The sequence below is a fragment of the Bubalus bubalis genome, chromosome 5 (genome assembly GCF_019923935.1).
Source record: "Bubalus bubalis isolate 160015118507 breed Murrah chromosome 5, NDDB_SH_1, whole genome shotgun sequence".
Classification (NCBI taxonomy): domain Eukaryota; kingdom Metazoa; phylum Chordata; class Mammalia; order Artiodactyla; family Bovidae; genus Bubalus; species Bubalus bubalis.
In genome coordinates, this window is record NC_059161.1 from 40,971,564 (window position 1) to 40,985,996 (window position 14,433).

Below are 14,433 nucleotides of genomic sequence, written 5' to 3' on the forward strand. Positions count from 1 at the left end.
CCCCCAAATAATCTCAGTATTATCTAGGCTAATTTTCAGCTATTGAAAGCTAAATACTTAATCATTGTAATGGAAATCCTGGCTAATAATAAACTATTAGTGTCACTAACTTAGTCCTATCTTTGGTCTCTGGAGTATGAGTGTCCAGTAGGGAAGAGTGGGGAATTCAAGCTGGTGGGAACAGTGTTGAAAATTATAATACGTGGTCCCTTCCAAGATAAAGGTAATGAATTTCCAGGTGCAGGCTTTGTAGCAACAAAGGTATAATTTGAAAAAACAAAGTAATTTGAATACCAAAAATAAATCTTCATATGTAAATTTTCCTACTGTGAAACACTACTAAAATTGCCAGGAAATGTCTTTAAATGAAGTCTAATATCATAACAGCAAAAGTAGGAATAAAAAAAAAACCACCAGTTATCTAGGGACTTCCTTTGCAGTCCACTGACTGGAACTTTGTCTTACAATGCAGGGGTATGAGTTTGATCCCTGGTCAGGAGAAGGCGATGGCGCCCCACTCCAGTACTCTTGCCTGGAAAATCCCATGGACAGAGAAGCCTGGTAGGCTGTAGTCCATGGGGTCGCTAAGAGTCGGACACGACTGAGCAACTTCACTTTCACTTTTCACTTTCATGCATTGGAGAAGGAAATGGCAACCCACTCCAGTGTTCTTGCCTGGAGAATCCCAGGGACGGGGGAGCCTGGTGGGCTGCCGTCTATGGGGTCGCACAAAGTTGGAAATGACTGAAGTGACTTAGCAGCAGCAGCAGCAGCAGGAGGCTAAGATCACAGATGCTCAGAGTCAAAAAACCAAAACATAAAACAAAAGTAATATCATAACAAATTCAATAAAGGCTTTAAAAATAGTCCACATTAAAAAATATATATTTTTCTACAGAAATTTTTTTTTAAAAGACAATATCTAAAAGCTGGACTTTCATTTTGTTAATAATAAAATAGTAAACAGACTAAATTAAAACATAATTAGGCTAAGCTTCCCTTAACAAATGATACAGATATAGACAGCTGTATATAGTCTTTACACAATATTTCTTACAACTAAATTGAATAATTTGGTAAAAATTAAGTTATACTATCTTTGTGTTGTGCTGTGCTTAGTTGCTCAGTCGTGTTCTTCTCTTTGTGACCCCATGGACTGTAGCTTGCCAGGCTCCTCTGTCCATGGGGATTCTCCAGGCAAGAATACTGGAATGGGTTGCCATGCCCTTCTCCAGGGAATCTTCCCAAGCAGGGAAGATCAGGGATCAAATTCAGGTCTCCCACACTGAAGGCAGATTCTTTATCATCTGAGTCACCAGGGAAGCCCTATCATCTATGTATACACTCTAATCAGAGTTACACTTTAAGAAACTCAAACCTGGGAAAAGAAAGTAAGTCATCATTTCATAAAAACTTTTAAGTGATACTGTATCATGGATTCTTTTATTTTTTTCAGAGGACTGCCATATAATCATCAAAAAGAATTTAAAACATACATGAAGAAACATTAAGTAAAGAAAGTTATATAAGAATATCTACTAAAAAACAAAACTCTAAAGCAGAAGAGTAAAAACTGCTACATTAGCCAGATGTGGTATCTTTCAATAAATATTTACACACACACACACGAGGGGGTAAATGTATGTGTGTGTGTGTGTGTGTGTAATTTAGTTTTGAAAAATAAAGACATACTATGTGTTAGTCACTGAAGAACCTAGTTACAAAACCGAGACAGATCCACATAATTAGAAACTTCAAGAATTTCTATCCAAGAGATTTCTTAGGACCATCTAGGAATCAGTAACACATAATGTTATATTTCAGGAAAACACAAATTTGACACTGTGCCCGTCAAAGCACAAAAATCTCATTTTTAAATTAACATAGTACCTTGGAATTACAGCTCAAAACCATACTCACTGCAGGTTTCATTACTTATTACCTTGAACTGTTTCATGTAAATATCTTATCTCATTATGTAGTGTTCCTCTGAGAGAAATGTCTGTCAAAGTTTACAAGGAGTATATCTAATGAAATATACATAGCTAAATTTATAATAACTATAACCAGATTACCCCAATAACCCAAATCATTAATGAGCCTATCTATTTTAGATCAGAGGTTGAGGTATAAACCTTAATCACCTCTACCTCTGGTCTAGAAAAAGACCAGAATTTGAGTAAGCTCCATGTTGGTGATGGACAGGGAAGCCTGGTGTGCTGCAGTCCATGGGGTCACAAAGAGTCGGACACTACTGAACGACTGAACTGACTGACTGACGCATATATATCCCTGCCCAAAGTAACCACTGCAACCTGGGGAAAGACCTGTATCATTCAATTTCAGAAATTGAACACTCTAAGAGTAAGCTGTGTGACCAACACATCGTTTAAAAATCACTGCTCTAAGTATTTCAGGTACCCTGTATAGCTTTCTAGGCATAGCACAGATATATAAATAATCAAGGCTTTTAAATCTGAACTCAATAAAAACACGTCTTTAAAATTTGTCCTCAAACTTATACCTGCAGAGTTAATTATTTGCAATAAGGAAAAGATTAAGTATTGTAAATAATAAAAGTAACACTATATCAAAATAACACAGATTTGGTCTATCTACGGTGAACTGCCAGTATACAAAAAGCAACTCAAAGATGTTTTAAGTGGCTGTGGAATGTCTGTCCCATGATTCAGAGTTTTTCATTTTCTACAGATCACAAGTACCTTTTTATGTACAAGTATATCTCCCTTTTAATAGAACTCTAATATCCCAATATAACTTACTCATGTGATGGAACAGGAGCTGAAACAGGAGCTGATTCAGGCATTTTGGGTGCAGCTGTGGCAGAAGCATTCTCAGATATAGTTTTATTTCCTATTTTAAGAAAGATGTCCATACTGAGTTTAATTTTAAAAAGCTATACCATGAAAATATTTCACTATAACAAATAAGGAACTTTAGATTCTCAAGGAAGAAGAAAAAAGGCAAACAGGTTTTCTACTGCAGACTCTGCTTTTTTTTTTCCATCAAGTTCTTTTAAAAAGAAATAATCATTGAAAGTCACAACTATAAGTAGTGCATATTCTTTCTCAACTTCTCAGAAAATTAAAGCAAGTAACTATGAGTTTTGTGTAATCTTACATGATTAATAAGACACTGGAGTTACTAAAGAGAATAAGAAGAAATAAATGGGACATTTTAAGTTTGCACTTAGAACTAAATTTTATTGAAGTATATTTGACATACAACATTATATTCATTTTCATGTGTACAACGTAGTGATTTGACATTTGTATACACTGCAAAATGATCACAATAAGTCTAGGTGCCATCTGCCACCACATTGCATTCCCCATGTTATATATTACAACCCCATGACTTATTTTATAAATGGAATGAAGTATTTTTGAAAACAAAAAAAAGGGCAAGATTGTTTCCCCTTGTTCATAATATTCATATTTCTATTACTTTCTAAATTGAATTGCTATTTGATAAATAAAAGCATACTTCAAGTAACCATTAGAGCATCAAAACCTCAGGAAAGAACTAGGGATAAAATCAATACTTCTACAGCAGGTTAAGAGTGAAAAATCAAATTAATGATTTTTATATAGAGTGAAAAATCAAATTAATGATTTTTATATAGACAAGATCCTATTTATTAAAGAGAACTTGTGAAATTCAAATAAACAATGAATAATAGAAGATTGGGAAGTTCCTTTGAATGGTTTCTGTATTTCTAAATAAAAAAATCAAACTGCTTGGCTTATTAATTAATTTTACTAACTAGGAAGACCCCTGGAGTATCATATATTTAAAAGACCCATAAAATGATCAGGTACCTTCTGTCAGGTCTTCAGTTTTTGCTCCCAGAATATTAGCGGCAATATTCACCATATTTAGAATGGCATCTAAAACAAAATTCAATCAGAAAAAGATACTAATACACCTAAATATTTTCATATAACTGATATCAGATAGTAATGGTCTTTTGCATTTTTTGGACTAATTACCTTTTTGCTCACCTTACTATTAGTCCAATACAGGATACAAATTTCAGGCAAAAAGTTATTATTGATAAATCTGAACTTTTATGTTCAGAAGGATTTTAAAATCTAATTATACTTTTTTTTACAAAACTTCTCCAAACCCTTCAGCAAATACTATCTTCAGCATATCACAAGATTCAAGTTTAATTCAGCATATAGCCTGCACTGAGACAGGAAAAAATTGTGACAACCAAAACCCATAATTTACAGAAAAGCCTTGTTTGTTTGTTTTTTTTTAAAAAGAAAAGGTTCTACAGTTTAAACCAAAAACAAACAAAAAATCCTTTTCCTAAACATGTGTCTTTCATAGGTAAAAATAAATAAAATGGGAAGATTATTCTTCAAAGGACAGCAGAAAGACTATTTTCAACTATGAATATAAAATATCTAAGTAATATGGTTAAATCCCAAATTGACACTGCATAGAATCATGCCTTTGATGACTTGTAACAATGTTTTATGGACAATAAATGACAAATTCTTTTCTGAACTGGGTGAATATGGGCACAGGAAGATGAATTAAAAGTCAAAGTCATAAAACTTAAGTGCTGTAGGTAAAGCAATCTGCATACTTTCTAATTCTTCCTCTTTTCAAAGTGGTTATCTCAATGATGAGTAAAGTGCTACAAACCTTAATATCTACATAAATGGCTGAAGATACATGAGGACCACGAAATGTCCTAACTCCATAAAAAGCTGGCTTGGAACAGAAGACTTCCTTCTAGTAATTTAATGTAATTTCACAGGAAATTAAATTCCAACTCCAATCTAATCTCTGAAATTCTACTAGAAGTTAATTCACCAGGTTTTTCTACCATTAAAATACTAACATCTGGCAGGGGCTACATATTAAACCTCATCACTTTTTTCCATCTTGGTTTCCTTTCCTAAAAGAGATCTGAGTTTTCATCACACTTTCATGAAAACCAGAGATGTGAGAAGTAGGAAAGGATCTAAAGAAGGAAAAGCTAGCATATTCAGAAGGTTGGGAACAAGCCAAGCACTGTCACCTGGTGCTGATACTGTAAACATATGCTTTATGACAGGTAAAAATAGGAGATTTTAGACTTTTAAATGTGATAACTAGTAGTACATAATTATTAATTTTAAACTTTACATAACTATGATTCTATAATCTGAAAGACAACAAGCAGTGGTACTTTGTTTCCAATCATTACTTGAACACACAAAAGCTTTATAATTGCTTTTGAAATATCTAAGATTATAGGTCAACCCTGTCCTTTCACCTGGGAAATTGTAAAAACAGAGAAGCAGTCTTAGATCTTAGGCTAAAGGACACCTCAGCATAAAAACAGGAAATGGAAACTCCATTCCCTTATAAACAAAACTGAAGTAGCAATGGAAACTCTGTATTTCCTCATAAATCGAATTTTAATGTCAACTAATATTGCAAGGAGATCAAACCAGTCAATCCTAAAGGAAATCAGTCCTGAAGATTCAGTGGAAGGACTGATGCTGAAGTTGCAATATTCTGGCCACTTGATGTGAAGAGCCGACTGATTAGAAAAGACAGTGATGCTGGGAAAGATTGAAGGCAGGAGGAGAAGGGGACGACAGAGGATGAGATGGTTGAATGACTCTATGGACATGAGTTTGAGCAAGCTCCTGGAGTTGGTAATGGACAGAGAAGCCTGGCATGCTGCAGTCCATGGGGTCACAAAGGGTCAGGACATGACTCAGCGACTGAACTGCTCTGAATATTGCAACAGTAGTATCTGATCCTCTACTTAGCCTGACAGCTGAAGTTCAATCAAAATTGACTGCTCACAGAACCCAAATTCTGAAATTAAGTTTATATTCTAAGTCCCTTATACTTGCTTCAAAGGGCAATCTTACTTCAGATTTCAAATTTTTGCATTTAAATTTTTTGGTATTATTATTAGAAGCTTTAAAAATGTGTATCTGTTAATCTGTGTAGAGAAAGAAGTTTTAGAGTATTACTTTTTAATGTAAATTTTTATACTAGTACCTAAAATAAGGAAGATTTATACATACTACTCATCATTTAAAAATATTGTTTATTATTTCAGAGAGCCATTTGGTAACAAAAGCAAAATCTGGCAGATTCTTCTTTCTCAGCCCATCTAACCTATTAAGAAATAATCTTGCTATGTTTACAGAATGCTGTCAAATACAGTTTTTTTCTTTTGGGAGAAAGCAGCTTTGTGAATCTTCTTACCAGTCTCACTTTGCATCTAAACACATGACTACTTGTCAGGATCATAATCTAATCACTGAAAAGCCTTCAGAAAGGCTAAAGGGTAAAAGCAACAATTTGGAATATAGTGCCATACTAGACACCTGCTCTCAATTTCTCAAGGATTTGCCAACTCCTTTCTCTTGAATTGGGTAACTTATTCATCCCATCCCATTACTTTAGGAATGAAACTCTCTCCTACGGACCAAATATTAACATGTTATATACACTAAGTCCCCAACACACCAATGGCTCTTTTTGATACAGAAAACCAAATGCCTATGCTACAACACAAGACAAATCGGTAAAAAAAACTACTTCCTCCTATGTGTACTGAGCTACTAATTCTGCAACACACCTACCTTCATTCTCTGTTACTCCTTCTAGGATCTTAAAATAAATACATTCACAGAAAGTATTCTGACTTAAAACAAAAACTACAGTTTGTCTTAAACTTATACAGAAAGAGAAGCAGAAATCTGGCCCTTAGCAAATCTGATGACTCTAATAAAATACAGATCATATTTAGAAGTAAAGGCAGACTTGCAAGAATATCAAAGTAGAGAGTGGCCTGGAAGACCCACATGACCAAACACAAGTAGAGTAGATTGATATGAAGAATTTCTTTTGATGTAAAATATTTAAATGCTCTAGCTCAAGAATGTAAACAAAAGATTCAGGCAGAAGAGTCCCAGAATTGGCAAACACAGAAAGCCAAGAATGTTGCTCTAAGATAGTAGTCTCTCCTTTCTGGAAGTTCAGTAAATTATGTAATATCAAAAATGTCTAAATAAGCAGCATGCTTATTAGGGCAGCATGCATACTCTTTGACAATCAAGTCCCATTAGAAGCAACATACTCTGGTGACATATATTTCCTATGACTACCAATTACTCAATAGCAAAAGAAAAAAAGAGTTTCTCTTTTAAATTAAAGCACAGAATTCTGTTTCGGAGACATTGTGTAAATATTCAAAATAAATTAGGTGCAAAATTGGCCAATTTCAAGCTAATTTAGAAAGTGGTGATGATTATAGTCAAATTCAGACATTCCACTGCCAGAGACGAGCTCTTTGGCCTGATTCCACCTTGTTATTTTTTCCTAACATTATATTACATTGGAGAAAGTAACTAGGTCAAGCTCAAAACCAGTCTAGACTATTCAGAGAAAACCAGAAGGATATAGGTATCAAAGGCAGCAGTATTAGGTCATGCTTATTAACTTAATAACAGCAAAGTCTTATCACTCAGCTACTACCACCTCTCTTGTTCTGAAACATCAAGAAATGGATATCTTTTTAAACCTCTCGTACTTGGGCTCAGGTGATATCCTCCCATCCACCTTGTCTCACTATACAAAATTTTTCAACACCTAGGAACACCGGAACGTAAATGGACTGCTCTTCCAGAAAGCCATAGAAACAAAAATGAAATGTGTTACCAAGAAACATATCTTCAAAGAAAAAGATCCAGAAAATAGGGTCTAAAAAAATTCTATGTCTCATTAATTAAAATAATACATCAGTCAGAGAAGTGATTACAAATAAGGAAATGTCCTCTACTGAAAACATTTTAATGCTGTCTTGGAGTTAATCCCACAGGAAGATAAAGAAAGCAAAATATCAACAAAATTCTCCCCTATCAAAAACTATAGTAAATCATTACTTCTGGAAGGTGCCCCTTTGTTCCCAGTAACCACCAAAAACTAGACAACTTTTAGTCTGGGGCTATTTTCTGACCCCATAAAATAACAATGCTGCCTCACAGCTAAATCAGCATTACTGAATTATGATATGATGACTATTACATAATATAAACTTTAAATATAAATATATTAAATATAAATAAATATATTTAATTTAAAATATAAATTTTAAACTACAAATTTAAGGACAAGAACAAACATCTTAACATCCAATTAAATAAAATAGCATCATTGTCTCATTCCTAAAAAACTATCCCATAGCAGCGAATGAGGCACCTGTTTTTACTGCTATCATCAGCAGAAATTGCTAACTGCTAAGTCACTTCAGTCCTGTCTGACTCTGTGCGACCCCACAGACGGCAGCCCAACAAGCTCCACCGTCCCTGGGATTCTCCAGGCAAGAACACTGGAGTGGGTTGCCATTTCCTTCTCCAATGCATGAAAGTGAAAAGTGAAAGTGAAGTTGCTCAGTCATGTCCGACTCTTAGCGACCCCATGGACTGCAGCCTACGAGGCTGCTCCATCCATGGGATTTTCCAGGCAAGAGTACTGGAGTTGGGTGCCATTGCCTTCTGCAAGAAATTGCTATGGATACACTTAAAAGTAATCAATAATATCTAAAAAGTCAGTTGACTAGCAACAGAGTAAAAATATATTAAGCTAATCTATAACAAAGTTAAATATTACATAAACGCATTCCCTTTATGCAGTTATTTTTTAACATTCTTTTTCCTATTCCCTAAAAAAGTCCACTGAAATCTATAGTCTTCTATGGAGAGGGAGAGGACAAGAAGAAAGAAAGGGAAAAAGATAAAAGATGAGAAGAAGTGAGACAAGTGACTCTTAATTTCAAATAGTGTAGCCACTCAAATATCCACCTAGGTATAGGTACTACTGGTTGAGTACCTTAAAAAGCTATGAGGACAATATACACAGACTGGGATTCAAACAACTCAAGAGTAAAAGAAAAATGCACAAATCGTCTTCTATGTTACTAAGATTTACTTTCATTAAATTCAATTATTAACCTTCAAATAAAAAGTCCTTATTTTGGGGGACTAACCAAAAATAACAAATGTAAAATATACCTACCTGCATTCTAACAGTAAAAATAAAGTGTTAGTCGGTAAAGGTCTTTCCAGGAGTCTACTTGGCTAGCCTATCTATAAGTTCGGATAATAGGCTGGCAAGACAAGAAGCTAAACAACTAGTATCTTAGTCATTTTTTTTTTCAGTTTACAAAGAGTGTATTATTATCACTATTATTGTTACTGCTTGGGAATCACCATTATCATGAATAAGAACAGCCTTTATGCTTTATAATTAATCAGGAAACTAACCATACCCATACATTAACAAATCCTCATTTGGTAGGATTTCACTGATGAGTACCACTTCTAAAATAAACTCCTTTCCTACCAAGTATGATTACCTAGATGCTCTTATTTATATGGTCTAGGACCTCTTTAATAATTCTTTCCCCAAGTAAATTCATATCCCATTCTTCACTCTAAGGAACTTGCCTAAAAATATAACTACTTCATTTTTGTAAAAGAACCGACCTATGCTTGCATTTTGCCTCTCTTCTTTGTTTACATATATTCTACTTTATTCCTATGAAAATACTTCAGAAAAGTATTCTTTGATTTCAACTCAAAGTTCAACACTAGGACAGAAGGAGCCCCCTAAACTTCAAAACAAAATGTTCACATATGCCGGGAAACAGAAGTTGAGATATACTTTAATAATAGTGACTAGAAAAACCCCCAAATACTCACTTGTAGCAGAACCAAGAAGGTTTTTTGAGGATTTATCTTCCCCAGTATTATAATCCAGTGGGTAATCTGTTCAAAGAGAAAATGAAGGTTAATTACACTGAGAACTATCTCAGATGATATGTTTAAAAGCACAAATTATGTCAACTGACAAAACAATTTTACAGTTTTCATTATACATCCAAAGCACATTCACAAAAAAGGAAATTCATAAACCATTTATCAAACAGATAAAAACCAAAGAATATATTTCTACTGCTTGCAAAAATTTTAATCACATTTGTAAGACTTTTATTCAAGCTTTCAGTGTAGTTTACCAACCCCTAGTAAATGACTTCACTTATGGGAAAACTAGGGAATGCAAAAATTAGATTTTTCAGACTACAGTTTAAGACATCTTAAAATAAGAACTTAATAAAATAGAAATGGAAGGTGTCATAAAACATTCTCTGACCTCTGCAGGCTCATGGGAATTTCTCAAAAACTCATGCCTCAATATGCTTGCTTGCTTGCTCTTAGGCTAAAGGCAAATCAAAGAAACACATGCTCAATTCTACTATGTCAGTTGCCTTTGAGTAATAGGCTTTGGGGCCTGGCATAGGGATATAACCATAATTTATTAGCACTGGGGTAATGGAAGGGAGTTTCAAGTCAAATAACTGATCAACAAGCAGAAAACTATTTTAGAAAATAGGTTTAGGAGAAAATTAGTTACTAGGGTTAAAAACAAGGAATAAACTAAAGACTAATCATCATGGTGATCTTTTTAAGTGACCTACATTTACCCATTTAAAAAACAAAAATATATACATAAATAGTTACTTTTTAAAAATCACTCACCATAGTCCTCATCAAATAGTTCTTGACGTTCTGACTGATACTGGGAATCAGCAATCTCTTCATATTCTTCCACCATGCTAGTGCCAAATACCCTGTTAACAACAATTTCATTGAAGTTTTTCATTAATGTCTTATTAAGACTCATCTCTTCATAATAAATGACAAACTATAACAATTTTGGTTGTTTTGAGCATCATTAACTTTGAACTCAAAAACAATCACTTTCTCAATCCACTGTTTTCATTACAATGTTAATCTATTTAAGGCATTTAAAAATATAATGACTAATAGGCCAATGACTTATTGGCCTAAAATGTTTCCATTTATTATCATCATATCAAGCAAGCTAAACTGAACATATAAAATGAAGGTTCTTTTTTCCTAACAAAGGAAAAATAATTTTTCAAGGAGGATTCACAAATCGTGGTTTATTCAGCTTGTGAAACTTACATAGCAGTTTAAAGAAATCAGAAATATACTATTACAATCATTATCAAATCATATTGATAGATACAAAATGAAACTGCAAAATATATATAGTTTAGCATAAAAAATTTTAAATACTTTTTTCAAGGATATAATTATGAATATAAATTCTCAAAAAAAATTAGAAATGATACATGCCAAATTCCTATCTAAATTTTTACACTTCTCTAAACTGTATGCAAAAGGAAGAAAGGTTTAGCAGTATATTTTTTATGGTGTTATCTCACATAATAACAAATTATTTCTTCACTTTAAATATACTGGGATTTTTATGTTGCCTTTTTTTCTTTTTAAACCACTCAGTAAATATTTTTGCTCTGTATTACCTTATAAGGCTTAATGGACAAAAGTGCTCTGATCCAAAATGTGATACCAACTCCACCTAAAGAATAAAAGCACACAAAATGGCAAGCCAGCACAGTGTATGTGAAATTATCTAACAAAATATTGTTTTTTCATTACAATATTTCTAAAAATAAAGTCCTAATTTTCCCCAAAACTAGTATTTGTAAAGTTCTGCTTTGCCATGCAATAATATGTCATGCCCTATTATTCAATATTGCAAAAGAGAAGGTTGCTAACCTTTATGTACTTGATGAACATCTGAAGCAAGAGAAAGGAAAAGAAAAAGAAATCAGTTCCAAAGTCTGAATAACATGCCATAAGCAACATTCAATATTTGTAAATTATATTGTATAATTAAAGTATAGAAAGCAATATACTGTGATGGATAACATTGTAGTACTCATTTCTTTGCAGAAACCAAAGCAGTGACTTGCATTTATTTTTACCATCACAACTAGAAACTATAGTGCAACTGTAATGAAATAAATTAACTTTAACTTAACATCCACTGCTGCTGTTTTATTTATCCATTAGATCTGAAAGCATTCTAAAAGTAATTAAAGCATATCTAGAAATAACCTGTCTTATATTACACTAAGTATTATAAATGTTATCATGTATATACCTACATATTAATTAATACATTGATACCTATATGTGGCTATACATATCTATGAACATACATATTGATAAAAAGATTAACATAATAAAAAATAATATTTATTCTTGAACAATACTATATACAAACTATTTTGGGGAAAACTTGGATTTCTGATATGCTGCTATTTTAAGTATAACTTACAGAACTAGAGGATATTTATCAATTCATTTTTAAAATATAAGCTATTAAAAAGCATTTTTTTAAATATGAGTTTTAATTCTTTTGGGATGAGCAAAACTCAGGTAAACTTATATAACATTTATCAATATAAAATAAGAATCAGAAGTAAATGTTTTTTGCTTTTAGGTTTAAATCTACCAAATAGGGCTTTTAAGAAAACCAGTCATCAAAATGCTCTATAGTCTCCCGTTATAAAGAAGACAAAGTAGGGAGCTTTATATAGGATTTTTCTGTTATCACTAATAAAATGTTCTGTTTTTAACAAAGTAGACTCTATAAAGAATGATTCTTGGAACTATTTTATAACGTGTGAGTTGTTTTCACTGCAAAATCAGGTATTGTATCATCTGCCAAAGTATTTTATGTTTTTTTTTTTTTTGGCATTACAGTATAGAAACTGCAACATAAAAAGGTCATTAAACTGGTTCAGAATTCACTTTAAAAAGAAACTGAAAATGTATCATCATTTTTCTGAACACTGTTGAATCATTAACTGAAAATATCAACTGTACTTTAAAAACAGCATTTTTATAAAAATATTTTTATATGGAGAGTAGGAATACTACAAGTTTACCCATTTACAGAAGCCAATTTAATACATGCTTACAAAAGACACAGAAAGTAAAATCCCAAGAGACAAGTAGGTAGGTATAAGTTTTCACATTTAAAGAAGAAATAATTAGGAAGAAAATTAGAGCTGCTGTCATTCCAAAAGGTCTTACTAACAACACAGTTGTACTTTAAGGTATGGCTATAGTATCATAAAGAAAAAAAAAAGGAAGAAATAAAAAGGAGTAAGAAATTCCCATATTTTGTCTAAATTCAAGAGTGATAATAATTCTATTTTGGTAGATAATTCCACCTCAAGACTGGTGAGAGAGGCAGTAGGAATTTATGGCTTTTATTAGAGTATAGCTGATTTACAACAGTGCATTAGTTTCCGCTGTACAGCAAAATTTATCAGATATATATACACACATACATATACATACACACACACATACACACACACACACACACACACACACACTCTTTTATACACACTCTTTTTAGATTCTTCACCCATACAGGTCATTACAGAGTACTGAGAAGAGTTTCCTGTGCTATATGGTAGGTTCTTATTGGTTACCTACTTTATGTATAGTAGTGTGCATTTGTCAATGCCAGTCTCCCAATTTATCTCTCCTCCTACCCTCCACCTTACCCTCTGGTAACCATAAGTTTCTTTTCTACATCTGTAGTTCTATTTCTGTTTGTAAGTAGTTCATTTGTACCATTTTATAGATTCTACATACAAGCAATATGACATGATATTTATCTTTCTCTGTCTTATTTTACTTAGTACAATTTCTAGGTCCATCTGTGTTGCTGCAAATGGCATTATTTTGTTCTCTTTTATGGCTGAATAATATTCTATCATATATATGTACCACAGCTTTTTTATCCATTCTTCTGTCAATGGACATTTAGGTTGCAGCAGGAATTTAAATGGTTAAAACTTTATTTGAAATTGTTACTTAGACATATAACATTTCACCTGAATATACAAAAGACAAAAAGCTATAATGAAAAATAACTGGGCATTAAAATAGAAATCTCAGAATCAGATTTTGATAAGAAACCAGACCTGCTTTAAAGACAGCAGTGAGTAACTGATTCAGGTTTTAAAATATAAAGAAATATAATATTATAAAGATGACATTTTATATCAAGACTTCAAAAATATTAAGAGTTATAATTTGGAATCTCATCAAAGCCACAGATATCAAAAAACTAGCCTAGGTTTCCAGTTACATAAAAGGGAATGTATTAGTATTTGTCCCATAAAATAATATATTCAAGAAAGAATTATTTTATTAAAAGGAATACAGCAATACATTTCCTCTTAATTTTTCTTATTTCTAAATAGGTGAGGTATCAAGTATGAATAATAGGTATGTTTCATTATAGAACACAGTTCTGTAAAGATAAACATTACCTTCACATATTTTGCATACATCTGTTCATCTAAAGGGAAACTCTGGACATTCCTCTCATCTCTACCATGGAAAGTACCCAGCTTAATCCATTTATTTGTAGGGTATCTAGAAAATAAAAAAAATATTAACATTCCTTTTTAGAAAATCATAAATCACACATTGAGAGGTCCTATCATTTTCAAATGAGATCTTGTAC

At 32.6% G+C, this 14,433-nt stretch overlaps 1 protein-coding gene across 6 annotated transcripts in view; it reads right to left on the bottom strand.

Annotated features, from left to right (window-relative positions):
* Nucleotides 1-14,433, bottom strand: part of SUCO (SUN domain containing ossification factor) — a 90,456-nt gene that overhangs the window by 27,277 nt on the left and 48,746 nt on the right. For 5 of the 6 annotated variants that reach the window (XM_025285922.3, XM_025285921.3, XM_025285925.3 and 2 more), the window contains 7 exons: nt 14,237-14,342; nt 11,655-11,675; nt 11,399-11,454; nt 10,587-10,678; nt 9,750-9,815; nt 3,843-3,911; nt 2,784-2,874 (listed from right to left, as the gene is read on the bottom strand). In XM_025285922.3, coding sequence (XP_025141707.2) covers nt 2,784-2,874; nt 3,843-3,911; nt 9,750-9,815; nt 10,587-10,678; nt 11,399-11,454; nt 11,655-11,675; nt 14,237-14,342 — 501 coding nt within the window. The remainder of the gene's footprint in view (nt 1-2,783; nt 2,875-3,842; nt 3,912-9,749; nt 9,816-10,586; nt 10,679-11,398; nt 11,455-11,654; nt 11,676-14,236; nt 14,343-14,433) is intronic. The other variant, XM_025285923.3, reaches the window with a different exon arrangement.